At 40.4% G+C, this 22173-nt stretch overlaps 1 protein-coding gene across 1 annotated transcript in view; it reads left to right on the plus strand.

The window, feature by feature from the left end:
* Positions 1–22173, plus strand: part of lrrc75a (leucine rich repeat containing 75A) — a 64499-nt gene that overhangs the window by 24394 nt on the left and 17932 nt on the right. The window contains exon 4 of the mRNA XM_074640242.1: positions 6634–6746. Within this exon, the coding sequence (XP_074496343.1) occupies positions 6634–6746 (113 nt within the window). The remainder of the gene's footprint in view (positions 1–6633; positions 6747–22173) is intronic.

Genomic DNA, 22173 nt, shown 5'->3' on the forward strand with positions numbered 1-22173 from the left:
CTAAAAGACAGTAAAGCAGGTCTCAGGGGGTTAGGGGTGTCACGATGTTGATTCTAAATAGAACAATTTATCGAAATTACAGCCTTACACCCTTACGCTTTCGGATTTTAAGATGCATAATTGTTGTGAATTGTTGGCTGTTGTGTATGGTGTGTGTTGCCTTGTATGCCAGTGCCAAAGACAAATTTACATTTTATGCAAATCTGATGAACTATAAAGTAATCTGAATCTGAAATAAGATTTTGATTTCCACCTTTGGATCTTTTATTTTTATTTAGTGAGTGCAACAAACACTGAAATAGCTTTTAAAAAAATTCCACCCTGTGTGACTTTCAGTTGTAGAAGGTAACTCCCACTCGACCCCAAATTCCCTGTGAAATCTACGCTCCTGTAGAGCACATAAAGTGATCTGAGATCCGGCCACGATTGTGAGTCAGCTGTCAGCCAGGTCTTCCCCTGCACCTCCTGACCGCTGAAACAAGAGCAATAAGATTGAATTATCCAAACAATTCGTCTTCAGAATGGAGGAACAATTTTTGCAGTAATCTACCAGACCATGGCAGGGCATGCAGTGAAAAATAGGAGTAAAGTAATGGTTCTATTTGTACTGTGCAAAATAACTTCATCAGCAGGCTGGCCCTGAAGGGGAAGGAATAGAGATGGAGCAGACCGATAAATAAGACAGAGGGATGGAGACAGAGGAGAGGTCATCGGCTCTCTGGAGACTGGAAAGATTCATAGATGGGTTCTGTATCAATAATGTAACGAGAGAGAGGAGGGGAGGAAGAGAGAGGGAGGCGGGACAACCGAGGAAGACTAACAAAGGAGAAGAAGAGATGGGAATAGCAAAAGAGAAATAGGATGAGAGAGAGTGAGAGCTGGATGCAGTGAAATGTAAGAAAGGCCACAGTGAAACCACGAGGCTCCAACCGGATGCTGCAGCTGCTGTTGTCATCGACCCGAGCTCTCTCTCATTCACTTCAACACTATTCAATTCATGGAGCTTTATTGACATGATGAGACCTCTCTTTACTGTGCATTACTAAGAGTGTCGGTACAAAACAAAACATCAATACGTCTCAACTAAGACTACAGAGATAAGCACGGCGACTTAGGTCCACAATGTTTGTCTGAAAAATAGAATATTAGTTAGAGGTTATTGACCCTTAAAGGTGCGGTACCAACTGAGTACTCCTCCGCTCACTCCTTCCTTTCAAAAACTGTGGTAACGTGAGCTCTCGAGTGAAAATCGTGGTAACGCCGTTCGCCTCGCTCAGAGGCCGTCCTTATCATAATAACACTACTTTGGAAGTCAGGCGGCGGCTGGTGGTACCACGGTTTTGAACTCTGCGGCTCCGCTGTTTCACAAGTGTGTGGGAGAACTACGGTGGGCTTCAGGTAACGTAAGAACACTAAAGGCTCTCTCTAGAGCCAGTGTTTGGTTTGTCCGTTCTGAGCTACTGTAGAAACATGGCGGACTCCGTAAAGAGGACCCGCTCCCTATGTAGATATGAAGGGCTCATTCTAAGCTAACGAAAACACAACAATTCCTAGTTTCAGGTGATCATACACCGAAATTAAATTATATATATTATATATATATATATATATATATATATATATATATAACAATATATAAACTGGGGGAAAAAAGTTCGGAAACTTGTGATTGGTGGATTATTTCTCTGTTGTTACAATGCTAATTGGCATTGTATTTTACATGGTTGGAAAGCCTGTTTATTTACCTTTACAATGATGTCCAACTTGTAAGGATCATGCATTTGTGGGACGAGCAGCACAGCTGATTATGTGGGTAGCGCCCAAGAAAAATTTGCCAAAATGCTCTGCCAATGGTAAACAGTGTATTCTCATAAGGCTACCAGGAAGCCTGCAATGACTGCCCTTCACTGTCAGGCCCATTTGCGCTGGTGTCAACAACACAGACAATGGAACCTGAACATGTGGGGGAATGTCATGTTCAGTGATGAGTCCAGGATCTGTCTGCGAAAGTTGGATGGCAGGGTCAAAGTATGGAGACGACGCGGAGAACGCTATGCTGATTGTTGCACCGATGGAGTAGCAGCTTTTGGTGGTCGGCATCTCCCTCACTGGCAAAACAAGGCTTGTCATCATTGAAGGCCATCTCAATGCAGTGGGATATCGGGATGAGATTCTGCAGCCAGTGGCGATCCCATATCTCCACAATCTGGCACCTAACTTCAGCCTCCAAGATGACAACGCTCACCCCCACAGAGCCAAGGTTATCACAGACTACCTCCACAATGTGGGAGTAGAGAGAATGGAACGGCCTACCAAGAGTCTAGACCTCAACCCAACTGAACACTTGTGGGATCAGCTTGGGCGTGCTGTACGTGTTAGAGTGACCAACACAACCACGCTGGCTGACCTGCAACGAATCCTGGTTGAGGAATGGAACGCCATCCCACAGCAACGTGTGACCAGGTTGGTGACCAGCATGAGGAGGAGGTGCCAGGCTGTTGTGGCTGCGTATGGATCTTCCACCCACTACTGAGGCTCCTGACGGTGTATTAAATGAATAAAGTGTAAAATAACCAATATGTCTTGTTTGTTCCTTGTTACTGATAGAGAGTTCAATCATCCAATCCACCAAACAACTCAAAATAAGAGTCAATTCCAGCAGGAGAATACACTGTTTACCATTAGAAGAGCATTTTGGCAAATTTTCCTTGGGCACTACCCACATAATCAGCTGTGCTGCTCATCCCACAAATGAATGATCCTTACAAGTTGGACATCATTGTGAAGGTAAATAAACAGGCTTTCCAACGATGTAAAATACAATGACCATTAGCATTGTAACAACAGAGAAATAATCCACCAAACACAAGTTTCCAAACTTTTTTTCCCCAGTTTATATATATATATATATATATATATATATATATATATATATATATATTTGGAAATGCCTGGATCCCTGGAGTCACAAACAATCCTACGCAGCCACCACTGGAATCGAATTCTATAAATAGTATAATACTAATAATATTAGTGTAGCCTGAACGTTATCTGTAACTGTGCAGAAATACTGGGTTTAAACAGAATGTGGCCTATTAAGTGGCAAAAAACATATTTACTTTACTATACTTTACTAGTTCAGAGCGGACAAATCCTGGCGCACTCCCTGCAATCATTGGCGCGGCACCCGGGTTGGGAACCACTGCATTATCAGGAATTAATGGACACCCTGCAGTCAATCAGAATTGAGTAGTCACCGTGTTAGAAGGAAGGACAAGGTGTCCATTATGAGGAATTAATAGATGGAGGCACCGACTAAGGAAAAGAAGCCGTTACAGTTAGCTGAGCAGCAGAGCTGAGTAGAGACGAGGCAATATGAAAAATTATGAAAATGAGTTCTTTCACTGTGAATCTAAAAATATGAATTTACACAATAAATACAAAGTGTCCTCAACAACGTCTGACCACAGAGACACATTTACGAGGACATCTTCACAGTTTCTCTACGGGGATCATTATCGCTTCATTTCATTTGAAAGATGAGAACGGCAGCCAAAGAAGTGGAAGAACTTGTTCTCTGCTTCCCTCCGGGCATCAATTCATTCACTTTCACAAAGGCTGTCTGCTAGAAAATAGTTTTTTTCTGCTTAACTATTCAAATTCTGCCCTTCAGTATTTTACCAAACAAAACATACACACACACACACACACGCACACACGCACGCACACACACACACACACACACACACACACACACACACACACACACACACAGACATGAACAACAATGTGGTACCTCACAGTTTAGGGAACTGAGTGTCTTTGTTGATATCACTTCTTCCCCTCACCATCTGTTTTAGATTGGATACTGGGGACCTCGCAAACCTGACTCACCACCTGAATAAATGCATTTCAATATACTCACACACATATGCAGTTATGCTACTGTGGAGGGTTGTGGTGGTGATGGGTAGAAAGGAAGCGGTGCGTCAGTAACTCGGTAGCTGAAATTGCTTCCTTGTTTACTATTCTCCACATGATGAAAACCCCGAAGGGTTCATTACATCCAGCAGTAAATTTAGATGTCGGACGTTTGAGATTTCATCGTTATTTTGCGTCGCAACCAACAAATGTAGTTTCACGTGACTGTAATTTACATGCCAGTCATCTGAGATGCTGAGGAGAATCACTTCATCGTTGTAAAGTCGTGTACTTGCTTTGTTCAGAACATTTTCTATTTCATCTTTAATCACGTTTAAGTGCACTACATGGAGCAGAAACATACAATTCAGACACTTAATGGCACAAAGTGAATGTAATGTAGCATACTGGGTAGCAACTAGGGAGTTGATTATGGACACAGCCAATCAATGCAGCATTGAATTCCCCAGCTTCACAGTGTGTGTGTGTGTGTGTGTGTGTGTGTGTGTGTGTGTGTGTGTGTGTGTGTGTGTGTGTGTGTGTGTGTGTGTGTGTGTGTGTGTGTGTGTGTGTGTGTGTGTTCTGTCAAATCAGACAATTAAGATAGACGGACGGTGTGTTTGCTAATTCTTTGCTCCAGTGGTCCTCAAATCCTCTAATGACATCCTCGTGTCTTTCTCCTGTCTGTTGCTGCATGTAACACTTCACTGCTCTGTCTTATTATTCTGTCATAATGTCGTGACCAACATGACATTTCCCCTCCCTCTCCCACTACCTCTGTATACCTGTTACATATACATACCTGTCACTTATTTCTGTTTTTAAACCAAGTACGCACCACTTGTTGCTCATTTACAGAAGAGTCTCTAGTCATTTTACAATAAAATATCTGAGGGAGGGATGACTGACAATACATCATAGACAATCATCAATTAAGATTTTACATGTCCGACTGAGGTGTTGTTATTTAATGTTCAAATCCCCACAAAGGTCTTCCAAACTAGGGCTGTAAACATTAACGCAATAACGCGTTAATGCCACTAATTTCTTTAACGCATTAATGCAATTTGTAATTTTTAGGTTGTAGCAGGCTCAGTTTTAAACGTAGTGAAGATACTGGTATTGTATGAAAACCCAAGGAATCCATTGGTACCAACCATGTCATACTAGCTTGTTGGGAAGAAGACTAAATAACGTTCAAAACGTACGCTAAACTTTGGCGAGGAATAAACCAATGTAAGTCTATGGGAAAAAAGTATTTTTGGGCCCAATGGCATCACGTGACGGACACAGAAGTTGTGGCATCGCCGTTAGGCCACTACGAAATTTGGGATCAACGACCGGCGCTCTTCCTGGGGGCTTGGAAAAACTGGCATGGCCATTTTCAAAGGGGTCCCTTGACCTCTGACCTCAAGATATGTGAATGAAAATGGGTTCTATGGGTACCCACGAGTCTCCCCTTTACAGACATGCCCACTTTATGATAATCACATGCAGTTTGGGGCAAGTCATAGTCAAGTCAGCACACTGACACACTGACAGCTGTTGTTGCCTGTTGGGCTGCAGTTTGCCATGTTATGATTTGAGCATATTTTTTATGCTAAATGCAGTACCTGTGAGGGTTTCTGGACAATATTTGACATTGTTTTGTGATGTTAATTGATTTACAATAATAAATATATACATACATTTGCTTAAAGCAAGCATTTGTCCACTCCCATGTTGATACGAGTATTAAATGCTTGACAAATCTTCCTTTAAGGTACAATTTGAACGGATAAGAAATGTGCGGTTAGTATGCTCAAATCATAACATGGCAAACTGCTGCCCAACAGGCAACAACAGCTGTCAGATGATATTGATGTTTCATATGATGCCATTATCTTCACTCTATCTTTAAAACTGAACTGAAAAAAAAATTCCGTCTGTCAGAGAGGAGATCGTAAACAACAATCTTTAGGATTTATCTGATAACACATTGGCAAAATAAAACGTACAACAGGTCTTACATGAGGATAAAGAACAAGGAATCCCGATGTCAGCATTATGTTCATAAAATAACACAGAAAGAACATGAAAATGCATATATGTAATCTTTCAAGACCTTTGCCTCACTCAGTGGCCATCCTTACCACGTTAACACTACTTTAGGTGCAACGAAATTCAAACGGCGTCTGGCATTACCACGGTTTGGCTCTCAGCGGCGTTACCGCAGTTTAACAGTGGCGTCTGTGGTCGTTCCATCCTTGTGATCCAAGTGAAGCGATGTAGTTTCTTGACCAAAAAACAAAATTTTTTTGTCGTAAATTTGTGTGTTTTTATTGCAAATTTATGACTCGGTAGTCTCAGAGAACAGTTTTTTTCTCGTAAATCTGCCACTTTAATCTCAGAGAATATTCAAGGTTTTCTTCGTGAATTTACGGTGTTAATCTCGGAAATTCAGAGTTTTCCTCAGGATCCTACCCCCCTCCCCCGGCTCCTTCATTTTTTTTTTAACCTACAATGTCCCTAATACACCGTCATAGGGAAATCCCTTTCACAGAAATGAATCGTGTCTATTTTGGTCTGTTGGAAGTTTAGATACAACCAGCTGTTCTGCTGTAGAGCTGAATCCCTCCAACATGGCCACAGGAAGTTTTTTTACACATCACCCGACAACCCTCTGTAATTGAGCTGATGGTTTGTTTGTCTCTGTCTCTGTGTGTCCAACAGGAGGGCGACTCTCTCGGGGCGATGGAGAAAGTTTGCCGTCAGCTGACCTACCATCTCAGCCCCCACTCTCAGTGGAGGAGACAGGGCCTGCTCAAGAGGAAACCTCAGGCCTGGTGAGTGGCTCTGAGTCTGTGTGTGTGTGTGTGTGTGGCTATGATACAGTATGTGTCTTCTGTTTCTGTTAACATCTCAGTGTGTCACCAATGTGTCATCATCTGCTGCCCCTTTGGGTGCCATGGAAAAATCCACTGATGTCTCTGTCGCTTTCATTTTCTCGCCGTCTCATGGAAACAGTCAGAGATGAAATCCTTCTGTGTCACCTTCAGTTTGCCTTTTTGTCTCCTTCTCACTGTCAAATAGTTTCCATATTTATGCATACATTATTGCCTACATTGTTTTTTCTATTTGCATTATGTTGTTTGGCTTTCAGTGTGACTTTCAGTACCAACCACACAGCTAAGTCTGCATTTGAAGTTGCACCTGTGGCTGTAATTTTTATTCACTATGCATAGCGGCAGTTAGCTTGCTTTCCTCTCTTCCTCTTTGCACCTGCATTATGCACAAACCTCATTTTGAAGGTCTGCAGCCAGAGGAAAGATTTGGAGGGATTTAATATATACAGCAGTATTACAAAATATGCAAATCAGTCCTGAAAAGCAACTATAAACTACTAATCCACATGTTTCCCCAGCTCTTTAAAGCACAGCCACCAAAGAATTATCTTTAGACTATTGAAAGCTGTTCTCACTATGAAATATTTTGCATATGCCAACCACTGTGTTCAACATTGAGTCCCAATTAAGATGCATTTTGGAAGCATCTGCCTCCTTAAGAACTGCTTTGTTGGAGCTGTGTGACGGCTGATGGATTACCTCAAGTGATGTCACCTGAGTCGGTGTCGATGCTGAAGAAAACAAACAAACCGGCAATGTGGCAGAGTTAGAATGAAGTGAGCTTACCAGACCTCTGTAGCCCGCTGCTCAGCGCTGCTCGAAGCTACATTAGCTGCTACTATCATAACACACCACCTCCACAAATCTCCAACCGAGATTCGACATTGATGAAGAATGCGTTGAATAATAAAAGACCATATTTCTGGTTCTGCTGCATCGATTTTTATCCTTTTTTTCTTTTTTTAATTGTCCATCATGAGTCCAACAATGCTATAGGAGTGCAATGATAAAATGGTGGAGAACTCTAAGGCTTACAGCTATACCAGCTACTATAGCCCCGTTTCCACTGCAGGAACTTTCTCCGGAAACTAAGAACCTTTTGAGGAACTCATTGTATTTCGACCACAGGGACCAGGGTCTAAATTAAGTCCTTTTTCCCCCTCAAAAAATGTCCTGGTCGGGGGGTAGTATTTTCTGAAAGTACCGGAAGTTTTGGGGTGGAGTTTGCAGGGATGACCGTCGCTGATTGGTCAAACACAAACACAGCACCGCTGCTTCGACTGTACCACTTCATTCATAAACAATGAAGTACTCTAGTATTGATTTAGGAGAATTTTAGGATGAGGGGCATTTCTCTTTGTTTGATACCATTAAAAGTAAAGTTAGGCTCTGCTGTCGGCTTCCTGACTCATTAAAAAACAGACAGAGAGAAAAAGAGAGAGGGATCATGCGAGCGAGCGGTAGAAGAGAGGGAGACGTAGCGCGGCGGTGCTGTGAGAGAGAAAGAAAAATGATTTTCTGATTGTTTCACGGCGGTTACGATCTAAAGCACAAATAAATAACCTTCAAACACTCAACAGATGATTTACTGTGGAGACAGACTCTTAGTTTCATTTTCCTCTGCTGCATTTCATTCATTACATCCAACTTCCATCAGTAAATATATACAGCAGTAAATATCGTTGCAGTGAGACGACCAGCGTGTTTTTAGATGAAACAGGCTTTTTCATATGTCGCAGAATAATTTGTCTAATATTCACAAGTCTTTAGACCGCGGTGAAAACGCAGACAACAGTGGGCTGAAGGAACCTTTTAGTCTCTTGAAAAGTAGTTCTAGGGACTAAAAGTCCGGGACTAAACAAGCACTGAGGAATTTATTGCTTCAATCGACTACATTTATCATCAACACTGATTGGACAACCACATAAAAGGTGGTGAATTTTCCCTTTAAGCCATGTTTGTTGACTGATATGTGGAGATAATCAAAATTTGAGTAAATACATAGGACTGTCAAAGATAATGTGATAACGCGTTAACGCAAATTCGTTTTAACGCCACTAATTTCTTTAACGCACTGTGATTTTTAGGTTGTACCTCAGTTTTAAAGCTAGAGTGAAGATACTGGCATCATATGAATCTAGAAAATCTAAGGAATTTATCGGTACCAACAATGTCATACTAGCTTGTCGCGCGAAGGAGTATAAAAAACGCTCCAAACTTACGCTAAATTTTGGCGAGGAAAAAACTGGCATGGCCATTTTCAAAGGGGTCCCTTGACCTCTGACCTCAAAATATGTGAATAAAAATGAGAGTACAGGGGGAGACGGAGAGGTGTTATTTCCCCTCGTTCTGCTCCTTCCATCCCGTCTGACACATTTGATCGCTGTTCTGTTTTACTTTCCTGAACAAGATATTTGAGGCTTCTCTTTTGATGGGCCTTCATAAAATATTAACGTATTATCTACGAATGTCTCTTTTCCCAAAGTACATTTTGTCCTGCTAACATAATTTGGACACTTAAAATCTTTGTTACTGGTGAGATTATGTGGTAACATGTAGCTTCTCTGTGTCAGTTGTGGTGTGACAACGAATTATCTTCATTAAAATAAGAATAATACAACTTCTTATGAATAATATTTTCTTATCTCGCTGTGGAGAATTTAATTGAATTGAATTGAAGTCTCTTATAGACATGCTAAAATGATAAAACACAGAACCAGTCACACTTCAGTCTGTTGTCAGGAGATCAATCTACTTGATTTTTTTCTTGACGCAAGAATTGATTAGGCTTTGTACTATGGAACATGTGCAAAATTATTATTTTTAATGTTAAAGATAAAAGATAAAATTACGTATAACGTAACGTATAAATCATTGTGGGTTGGTGTCCCATGTGCGCTCGCGTGTGGCTACGCTGTTCAGACTCAGACTCCAACACAAACTACACGGAAGCACCAAAACCGAAAAGTTATATCTAGTTAAGCCCGTCTTGCAAAACAGTGTTAACTCTTCCTGCTTCAGCCTCCCGACCGCGGTCAGAAGACACAGGGGAGACCGTAGCTTTGATCTCCAGGGCCGCAGTCAATGCTGCTCTGCTCCTCTGCTCCTCTGTCTGCCTGCCTTCACTCACACACCGCGCTCGTTCTTACTCGCTTCACCTCTATCGTGCATGCGCGCACACTACACACTGTATCTCTTGAAACGTATTTGAGAATGCAGTTTAGTTGTATGGGGTGCCAAGGGCTGTCAAAGTTAATGTGATAATACTTTTATAATACGTTTTAAAGCTAGAGTGAAGATACTGGCATCATATGAAACTATAAAACCTAAGGAATCCATTGGTACCAACCATGTCATACTTGCTTGTCTCGAAGGAGGCTAAATAACGCTCCAAACTTACACTACATTTTGGCGAGGAAAAAACTTGCATGACCATTTCCAAAGGGGTCCCTTGACCTCTGATCTCCAGATATGTGAATGAAAATGGGTTCTATGGGTACCCACGAGTCTCCCCTTTACAGACATGCCCACTTTATGATAATCACATGCAGTTTGGGGCAAGTCATAGTCAAGTCAGCACACTGACACACTGACAGCTGTTGTTGCATGTTGGGCTGCAGTTAGCCATGTTATGATTTGAGCATATTTTTTATGCTAGATGCAGTACCTGTGAGGGTTTCTGGACAATATCTGTCATTGTTTTGTGTTGTTAATTGATTTTCAATACCAAATATACATACATTTACATAAAGCAGCATATTTGCCCACTCCCATGTTGATAAGAGTATTAAATACTTGACAAATCTCCCTTTAGGGTACATTTTAAACTGATAAAAAATGTGCGATTCATTTGTGATTAATCGCGATTAACTATGGACAATCATGCAATTAATCACGATCAAATATTTGAATCGATTGACAGCCCTAGTAAATACATTTTACACGTGTAGACTTGGCCATCAAGTTTGACTTGTTGACCGTAAAAATACAATTATTTTTATCTTATTTTACGGGGTGTTAAATGAGAAATTGCTCCTTTAAAGATATCAACTATTTCAGTAACAACATGGTAAATAGTTATAATATAAACACATTTGTATCCATAATCGACAAAGTTTTATTCTAAAGGGATGAAAAGACTTCTTCTATTCCCCCGACTTGCCGTCACTGTAAACCTGATCACTGTGTGATGCTGCACAACCTAAACCTATAACATGCATCCTGCTGGGAGCAGATGGTACACAAATGACATTGGAGCAGGACACATTTGGAGAGAGGATTCCCACTGCTGTGTGAACGAAGGATCAGTAGGAAATGGAAATCTCTCCTCAGCTGTTATCATGAGCGCCAGGTGTCTCCTTCTCTATAAAACAGTTTGCAGACAAATGCACGAGTGTAGAGGGGGAAAATAACAACTCAATATGGACCGTAAGATTGGATCCCTGCTGACTGTGTTTGGGTGTGTGTCAGCGCCTCCACAGTCAACCCAAATGATTGGTTGCTTTTGTTTTCATCAAATAGCGAGCTCAAAAAGTTGCTGTTGAAGCAGGACCTCACCTATAATGGAATTAAACGATGGCTGGAGACGAAAATGGAAATGAGTTTGGTAATTATCGTAAGTAATTCTGGACTGGCGGAGGAGATTTAATCAACGCAGCGCTGCAGTCGGCACTTCAGGCTGTCATGAACTCCAGTCAGAGTGATTAGCCAGAGGAGAGACAGGCCCCATTTACTCTGAGTCTCAGGGTAACCGATGAGATTGAATCATCTTTTTGCATGGAACACACGCCATTAATGTCCTCCCTACATATACACACACACCTTAAGGCCCACACTAAAGGATTTTCAAAATCTTTATAGATTTTGAAAATGTGAGAGACCCCACACATAACGATATGTTGTGTTAAATCTAGGAACAAAACTGTTATGTTAACAGTTTTGTTCCTATAGTGTGTGGAGAGCAACGATTGGGCCAAAACAGCACACCACACACTAACAGATTCATTCATCAACAACAAGAGTCCCGACTACAAAAAAACGTAAATCTCGCGGAATATCTCGGGATCAAACGTGACTTTAGTGTAAACAAACATGGCGGACGACGGGCCTGAACACCAAATGTGCATCACTCAGGGTAAAATACCTGGTCACGCTGCTGCCGTGACGCTCCCATTGCAAAGAAAAAACTTGAACATTGCGGTCTTGGCGGTTGCTTGCCATCCCCTGCGGTTGACTTGTCAATAGCGCGGTATTGCAATATTGACGTTATTGCGACAGCCCTAGACGCGGGTAGCAATAAGATATATTCTTTAAATGAAATGGAGCGTGTTGTACAGATTTAAATAGTCATAAAGCTGAGATGTTAATGGCAGACAGGTTAAAGGGAGATTTTTAATTAAGCTTGCAGTAATTGAAACAGATATTGGCTCCCAGGAATATATCTCACTAATGTAAAGGTCTGACCTCCCACCACACACACTGCTGTAGCCTTCATGAATAATTTAAAACCCTAATGATAATGAAAATACCCCTCTCCCTGTATAAGTGCCAATATGTCGCCCAAAATCTGTATTTTGTTCATCATTGATGAATTGAATTTCCTGCAGAACTTATTTTTCATTGTTTGTCAATTTTTAATTATTCAGTCAGTAAATTCATGTCGTTGTCGTTTATATTTATTTCAGTGAGGAGAATTTATGATGTGGGTTTGGGATCATCTCTGTGTGACAGACCCATAGAAATAGAATATAGGAGTAGAACGGATATTCCCATTCAAATCAACTTAGCAGAATGGTCTGAGCGGCAGACATTTTTATGTGTACCGTTGCCATAGCGACCGTTGTAGTGGACCGACTCCTGCATAAACTAAATCGACTTGCGGTAAGTCGCGGACTCACTGAGGTGAAGGTTTTGCAGTAACGATGACTAAATGAGCAGTGGAGTGGTAACGTTATGGTAACGGACTGGTGGCCAGCGAACTGGTGGCCAATGGACTAGTGGCCAGGGGACTGGTGGCCAGCAGCTCTAAACGGTCCCTCCTTCTGGGAACAAGCTACCTAGCAAAATAGCCAGCCAGCTGTCTCTCTTCCTGTTTTTTCTCATTTACGAGGGTTCTGTTGTCACCATAACAACTAACAACAATAACCATTTTCTTTTGTACTAGTCAAATTACAACCGCAAACAGCTCGGTGACCCTTCAACTCCTATTCTATTTCTATGGACGGACGACATTCTCTTTGGCTCAATAGCATCTCTATCAGGCCAACATTGGAACCTTAATCAGTGTTTTTTTATTATATTATACCACAATTTGAGTTAAAACCACTAAATGTTACACAGCATGACTCTGATATTAGAAAAATAAAGATAAAGATGCAAACGCAGAAAGAGAAAATGACTAAATAGTTACTTACTTACTCTTATGCAAATGATTCATAGATTTGTTTTATCAGCAGTGAAATACGAGCAAAAGCAGAAGGAGTTGGAAAAGTTGGTGATCCTCCAGATTGGCGTCTTCTGCAAAACAAACAGCATTACAGTATAATTTGTCTCTTTTGGATGAAGCTCTCTGTTTGCTCTCAAACTCCCAGATTCTTACATCACTGACGGAGGCCTTGATCAGACCCAGCTGGGCCTGGCAGCTCCGGAGCTGATCTGATCTGAATTTTATCTCGAGATCAAAGTGATCAAAATCTGAAAATCATCATCATTGCCTTTAAGGAAGGAGCGTATATAACATGTAAATCAACTGGCCGGCAGTTTGTTATTGTCTATTCAACAAGAGTAGTTGTGGTTGTGAATCATGAAAACAAAGCAGGATTAACAAGGCTCACTGTTCGTTGTCTGGCTGCTCAACAACGGCTCCTTTCAGTGTGCTCAACAAGTCCACTCAGTGGTTTCAGATGAGGCAGCTGAACACGGCTGAATGTGTGGTGCAGCCAGCAGACCTGCTCTCCTCTCTGATTTACAACCAGCCTGAGACCCCCTGCAGAGAGAGCTGTGAGGTAAACAGTGTGACAGCATATATTCTCAGGGCCGGGTTACATTGAGGACGAGACATTTCTCCCTAAAGAGGAATTTGCTTTATTTGCCCGTCAGCTGTGTTTGATTGAAGTCCTACTCTGGGTATGAAGAGCGAGTCAGGAGACGGAGAAGCAGATGGAGACGAGAAAAACTCCCCAAATATAGGTCGTAAACAAGCCCCCAGGTTAGAGAAACGAGTCAGTGCAGCTTTAAAGTTACAGGTCAGCATCATTATGTTAGTCTGTATAGAGAGCTGCAGGGATGGCGTATTTTTGTAGGCCAACCCAGAAGTTGGCATCACACTGGTTCCCTCGACTAAAAGCCAATGGGATTGTTCCATTGGATTTTGGATTATAAATTCTGTGGCAAACAAACGTATATGATACTTACACGTTTTGTTCCGTCTAATCGTTTTTTGAAGTGTGAATGCCAATCGCCAGAAGTTAAAAGCTAACATTAGGCTATAAACAAACTACACCACGGGCGCATGAACACAGATATAAACACAATGAGACTGTCACGGCGGACGAGTCGGCGTGATGACGTTTAGTAGTCTCATTTAGCCACTTTCGCCTTTTTCAAGACACGAACAAGCTTCAAAATTCTCGAGTGGGATTTTTACTGGTCTCGCATAGCCAGACCTATCTCTACAGCGCTGTCTTAGCACTAAAGAAAGGCCTGGCTCATTATCATTTTGGTATAAGGGGAAAATTGCCGTCAAACGATTAAAATATTTAATCGGGATTAATCGCATGATTGTCCATAGTTAATCGCAAATTAATCGCACATTTTTTATCCGTTCAAAATGTAACTGTAGATTTGTCAAGTATAATACTCTTATCAACATGGGAGTATTGAGCATAAAAAAATATGCTCAAATCATAACATGGCAAACTGCAGCCCAACAGGCAACAACAGCTGTCAGGGTGTCAGGGTGTCAGACTTGACTATGACTTGCCCCAAACTGCATGTGATTATCATAAAGTGGGCATGTCTGTAAAGGGGAGACTCGTGGATACCCATAGAACCCATTTACATTCACATATCTTGAGGTCAGAGGTCAAGGGACCCCTTTGAAAATGGCCGTGCCAGTTTTTCCTCGCCAAAATGTAGTGTAAGTTTGGAGCGTTATTTAGCCTCCTTCTTCACTCTATCTTTAAAACTGAGCCCGCCACAACCTCCGAAATATCGATCGCGTTAATGCGTTAAAGAAATTAGTGGCATTAAAACAAATTTGCATTGGCACGTTAACTTTGACGGCCCTACCAAAAACCCATTGACTTCCAGACGAGGGAACCGGAAGTGCTAAAACTCATTTCTGGGTTTTAGGACTCATTCCTGCAGCACTCTATTGGATACAGGTGGCCACACCATGCTTTGTGAATGATGCAAAGTGAAGTGAAACACTGATAAAAAACCTTTCTGCTCCACAACATGTTTGGCTCCTCAATATGAAATAATCACTGGGTAGTTGAAACAATGTTGCCCCCCCCCCAGTTTTGCCCACCATGCTCTTACTGTTGGAAGTAAATCAAGTGGCTCGAGAGGGTCCAGCATATATCATCCACTGGCTTCTAGCAGCAGCAAGCCAGAAAGCTTCAGCAAGCAAGATGTTGACTGACAACCAGCGAGTAAACAACCGCCTGTCTGTCGACCGTTTGGCCCTAGACCTGAATCTGTCTGTCTGCCTGTCTGCCTCCTCTGGGTCTCACATCTTTGTGGGTTTTTTTTTCAAATGGCTCGTTTAATTTTCATGATGTTGGAAGGGGAAATAATGAGGTCTAGCTGAGGTTTTGCTTGACCACAACATTGTTTGCCATGGAAACTCATGACACACTGTTATATGCCTGCACTCACACACACACACGAACACACACACACACACACACATAGAAATGGTCACTAATAATGCATTTACCTTCTCGTGCTGTCTGCCTACCAATGTCTTGTTCTGTCTGTCTGCCGCCTGCTGATTGGCTGGCTGTGACCGCTGCACCGACAGATTTATTGGCTGCCTCCCACCTGTGCTCTGACAGCCGGCAGGGAGGGAAGTTGAGTGGATGTCTGTGCCTCGTCTGCTTCGTCTCACCAGCAGGCAAAACCAAGCGGGGAGGATATTAGCCCTGATATATATTTACATTTCTGTGTCAGGGAAGAATATGAAGAATTAAGCAGCCAGTTAATGGGAATATAGCGTTTAGCCCCTTTAATGTACTGCTCGACCATTTGGTAGAGCACATTTTGAGTCACTATATCTTATTGAAAAATGTGTTGAACTTAACTCAACCTGATTGAGCCGTCTCTACAACTCGGTTTAGGTATGTTATGCTGAAAAATTCCACTAGATGTCGCTGTGTCTTTAAATAGCCTTTTCATTACGCATCCTTACAGGAAGTTAGCAACAAAAAAGTCACTCCAGACATGAGGACTATTCTTGGTCTCATTTTCAAAGGTCGGCATATTCTTTCGACATATCATAGTTTCAGAGGTCTTACTGAACAGAATTATGGAACTTGATACTAAAATAAAAAGTCTAATAAGGGTCAAATAATTTTCTAAAAACATGCTCTACCAAACGGTTCAGTTGTCCTTTTATCGTAAAGCTAGTAAAGCTAATAATTAAAATGTACTATTTTCTACTAAATTAAACAATTTTGTATTATTCATTGTTGTTAATATGGTGCATTTAATGTTATTCCATTATATTTATGCAGAAATAATTTAATAAGTAGGATTTTTTTTATTGTCAAAACACATGCTCGACCAAACGGTTGAATTGTCCTGTACGGGTAAAAGTAGTGATTTTAAGGTAATAAATTTACAATTTTCATGAAATAAAAAACTTCAATGTTGTTAATAGATTTGTTAATATTATATGTTTAATGTTATTACTAGGGCTGAAAATATTTAATCGTGATTAATCTCAAGTTAATCACACATTTTTAATCTGTTCAAACATGGGAGTGGGGAAATAAGCTGCTTTATGCAAATGTATGTATATATTTATTATTGGAAATCAAATAACAACACAAAACAATGACAGATATTGTCCAGAAACCCTCACAGGTACTGCATTTAGCATAAAAAATATGCTCAAATCATAACATGGCAAACTGCAGCCCAACAGGTAACAACAGCTGTCAGTGTGTCAGTGTGCTGACTTGACTAGGACTTGCCCCAAACTGCATGTGATTATCATAAAGTGGGCATGTCTGTAAAGGGGAGACTCATGGGTACCCATAGAACCCATTTTCATTCCCATATCTGGAGGTCAGAAGTTAAGGGACCACCTTGAAAATGGCCATGCCAGTTTTTCCTCGCTAAAATTTAGCATAACTTTGGAGCGTTATTTAACCTCCTTTGCAACAAACTAGTATGACATGGTTGGTACCAATGGATTCATTCAGTTTTTTAGTTTCATATGATACCAGTATCTTCACTCTAGCTTTTAAAACGGAGCCCGCTACAACTTCTGAAAGATCGTTTGTATTAATGCGTTAAAATTAGTGGCTGTTGAAATTTGCATTGACGCGTTATTATCGCGTTATATAATTATATATATATATTTAGTTTTTCCCTATTTCTGAGATGTTTTCAAAGTAGCTTACTATAAATATGCTAAATATAAATGCATGGAAATAATACTAGTACTGGTAATACTAATTCCATGGTAAGAAATTGACATATGTTGGTATATTAACCTATTACTGCATAATAACAGTACATGGTTTGTATTTTTCTTTTACCATCAAGCGTCATCAACCACTTGGTAGAGGCCTATTTTAAAATCACTGTGGGGTGTGTGAAAAAAACAACAACACATTGATTGTTGTCATAATTGCCGCAAGGACATAAAAAACACAAAGAGAAAATGTTTCCATTGCTTTTTTCTTAGTGAGGACATTAAAGGGTTAATGTAAAGCATTTTCCTAAAGCCACTCATTAAGAACCTGCATGATTTAACAGAACCCCGTCAGACGGACAATCAGGCAAAAAGTAATTATTGGCAATGTTGCATTGCTAGTTTCTAACCTATTTTCCTGCCTGTAGGAAGTCATTGATTGGCCAGCTCGTACCCTGCTGCTTTTGTTGCGAACCTCTCACAAGCATTTGTTAATACCGATCGGCTCCTGGAGAAAGCTCTGACGGTAGAAGAAGTTTAGTATTATTTGTTGAAGAAAGCATGGTGAGGCAGTGGAAGTTACAAACCCTTACTGATGCAGAGCAGCTAAACACATTGGCTGTGGAAAGGAAAAGCTACTGTATAATACATAGTTTTATCCATTTTATAGGGTTTGAACTAGAGACGGGGCCGATCCGATCCAATATCGGTGTCGGGTTCTGACACTGACGTGATTCACCCATTGGATATCGGACTGACATCACCAATCCACGACCCATATGAAAATGTAATAATGGTGGAGAATGAAGCTAGTTAGTGCAAAGAAGCTAGTTAGCTACGCTAGCGTCTTTAGCACGGAGGTCGAGTGGCTGCTCCAAGCCCAGAACCTTGTGAGCACCCTTAATAATCTAGCTTTAAATTAAATGCAAAATTGCAGTAGAGTGCAAATTTTATGCAAAAAGAGCTCTGACATCGGTATCATTATCGGTAGGTATCAGAATGGGATTGGATCGGGGAGAAAAGTTGATCGTTGTATCTCGTTTCAACCACCAATTGAATTTCTGTTGATTATCAAAGTCATTAATTCAATTAATAAAATTCCCAGTTCTTTTTTTTTCATAAACATTTTGTGTGCCAATCTCGTATCTAAATCCTCCAATGACTAGTTTAAACCACACTACAAAAACTTACCAATTGGGGGCAGCAGAGACGAGCTGTAAACACAACATTGACATCATATTTTAAGTTGCATGTTAGCATATAGTTGCCTATTTACTCATCCAGCTAAAACGGAGCAACACTAGCATTCATTTGGAGTTGTGTTTCCATCCACTAGGTGAATGTAAGTAAGAATGTAAGTTCAATCACTCTCCTTTTAGCTCTGTTTTGGTCTCCACCAACATCTGAGGAAAATACATAATTTAGCTACTAAATGTTCCAATATGTTCACTAGCTAGTTCCTCACTATGTCCGTGTACCGTTTAGTGTTGGTTAGGTAGCGTACATTGTGTTTCACAGCGTTTGTTCACTGAAAAAATAGACAGGCACTAAAGACAGAGGGTTCAGTAAGACGGTATGAGAAAAAGAATGTGTTTTTCTTAACATTAAAGCATGTAAACATGTTCTAGTAGAAACCCAAAATACAACTTTGACCTGAAAATGGGCAAGATATGTGTCCTTTAAGAAAATAGCCCTTGCTATTTCTGTTTCCTGGTAATGTTTAAACTCCAGTGTTGCATTGCAAATACCTCGATGTCATGTCAGTTTTTCTGTGTTTGAATGCAGATAAGAAAAGTACAGTTAAAGCACAATGTATTCTTCTAGCAGGACCACAGCTCCCGTTTCCCTTTTGTCTTCCTCTCGTCCTTCTATTTCCCTGTGCTGCTGTTATCACTGTAAATCCCTCCTTATGGCTGATTGATTTGTGTCCTGTGGTGTTTAATATGTTGGCTTGCCGCGAGGCCCTTTTCTCCCTGGTATCCACAGAGCCAGTACACCTGTGTTATTGTGCATAAAAGAGGACTTCTCCCTTTTGTCTTGACACTATTTTCATTCCATTTTATTCGGCTTCACTTCTTGAATTCATTGCAAAGGTGTCAGTTCTGAATTTGAGCAGCCCCACATGCTCGCAGCTTTCAAAATGAGTTTGGAGTGGGAGCGTTAACTTCAGTCTTCAAATATTAATGCAGGCTATAACTTACACACTGGAGATAATGAAGTTTCAAAATTAATCTGAGCACTTCAAAAGCGCTTTGGATTCATTGTCTTTCTCTTCCTTTTCTCATTTTAATCCAAATCTTTTTTTTTTCTTTTTCCCTTGACTTGTCCTCTGAATCATTCTCCCTCTCTGTCTGCCCCCTGAATTGTCCACTTCTGCTTCCCCTCACTGAGCAGCGTAGTTACCCCGAGGCTGTCGCTGGCTTTACAATAACTCTGTGTTCATAGCACACTGGCAAAACAATGAAACACCCATCTCTAAAAATATATGAGATTATGACAGGACCGGTGGCGATGCTGTGTGAGGAAGGAAACAATAAAAGATACGGTAGAAGAGGTGATTCAGGCGGATTATGTTTTTGATAAATTTGAATGATCTGCTCTCACAGGGCTTAGAAGAAAAATCTATGAGTCCAGATGGTGCAGAGGAACATGTGTTTAATCCCAACACTTCCTTCTCACTTCAACGCGTCTCAAAACGCTCAAAAAGCTGTGGACTGTACCCTCTCGTGCACAAAACATATGCTTGTTTGAAACAAAAAGATACATTTCCTTGCATTATGCAGCACACAGTCATATAAAGTATTGTGGCGGAGCAGAGAAATTCAAATGTAACCTTTGCTGTGTGTGTCCATGATGCTGCACGGTGACACGGGGCCACACCAGTCATCTGCTTTGAATGCATTGGCTCGGCTGAATATGAATTCATAAGAGCGTTTGAATCAGATAAAGCAGGACCGATGGTTCGCCATCTCCAGCCTCCTCCACAATACAACACCGTCATTTGTTTGTGCCTCGCTGTGACTCATGTTTATTCCCAGCGCACCAGTGACCTCTTGTAGCTGTGTGAATAATGGTGGTATTACCCACTGAGCTCCACCGCTGCCTGACATTGATAAAGGCACTTTGTACAGAGACACTCTTGATTGTTCCCAGTATATTTTCTGGATGAATAATTGAATGGAAGCCAACTGTTTCAGTCACAGTTTCTTCTTCACGTTATTCAGCTAAAAGAGGAAGTTTCCGACAGCGTCAGAAAGTCTTTTCTTTGAGATAAAAGTTTGGTTTAAAGTAATTTTTACATGTATTTGATGTTCAAATATATGAAAAAGCTGCTCAGTTTCCTGCTCCTGGTGGACAGTAGACTCTGGTGGTGACGGCAGCTAAGTATTGAAAAACAGCAAATCATCACATTAGAGGAGCTAAAACCAGAGTGTTTTGCATTTTTGTTTGCTGAAATGATCAATCAATAAGAAAAGTAGTTACAGATTAATTTTCTGTCGATCAACTAATTGATTAGCCGAATAATAGTTAACAGCTCTAAACAGTACATTATTGTTTGCACTGTTTGAACTGTTGGCGCAGCTAGCACCATAAGCTGCTAGCCGCAGGCTCAGCCGTCGCCATGATGAGAGCCGTGTGGAGGCAATAAATAAACACAGTTTCTAATTTAGCACCTTTAATACAAAATATAACTCAACTAATAATTTATGATGTAATATTACAGAATATGCTATGCAGCAGTATATACAGTAGTTCAAATTAGCTCCACATTTACCAGCTACAACATCCAATGATATTATTTATATCATTCTGAAATGGGCCATTCTGTATAATGAGTACTTTAACTTTTGGTTCTTTTGTACTTTCACTTAAGTAAAATATTTTGAATGCAGTACTTTTACACTGTAGTATTGCTACTTTGACTCAAGTAAAAGATCTGAGTACTTCTTCCACCACTGCCAGACAGTTACTCATGGGTCACTTGGACAAGAGGGAACAATAGACATGATGTTGCTTCATCACGAGATGATGAGCAGGTGCCAAAATAAAAAAATAAATAAATTCTTTGATTGATAAATAAATATGTCATTAAATGTAGCAAAAATATTAAAAATAAATTTTGCCATTAATTAATTGATAAAATGTGACATAAATTGATTTATGTTTTAATTTGCTTCTTTATTTATTTATCTTTATATTAATTCCCTTATTTATTTTCTCTTCTGTTTAATTGACCCTTTTATTTATTTGAAGGGAAAATTGTGCATAAATAAATACACATTTAAAAATAAATAAAGAATAAATGCAAAATAGTCATTTTTATTTATTTTAATAAATAAAAAGGAAAATTAAAAAGAAGGGTAAATAAATAAGGGAATTAATACAAAGATAAATAAATAAAGAAGCAAATTAAAACAGAAATATCAATTTATGTCACATTTTATCAATTAATTAATGGCTACATTTAGTTTTAATATGATTTTTGCTGCATTTAATGACATTTATTTATTCATCGAGTCATTTATTTATTTATTCATTTATTTCTGATTTTGGCAGGTTCCGTCCTCCATATAGTGTCCAACCAGTGTCATGGAGAACAATGACGCCTTTGCTGGATCTTCTTCCACCTGAACACTCCAGCAGCTGATTTCCCAGACTCCTCCTCTCCAGTTGAAGTTGGTCTAATCAGTATAATCAGATGCTGGAGTGATTGCTTGGAAT

The sequence above is a fragment of the Sebastes fasciatus genome, chromosome 7 (genome assembly GCF_043250625.1).
Source record: "Sebastes fasciatus isolate fSebFas1 chromosome 7, fSebFas1.pri, whole genome shotgun sequence".
Lineage (NCBI taxonomy): Eukaryota > Metazoa > Chordata > Actinopteri > Perciformes > Sebastidae > Sebastes > Sebastes fasciatus.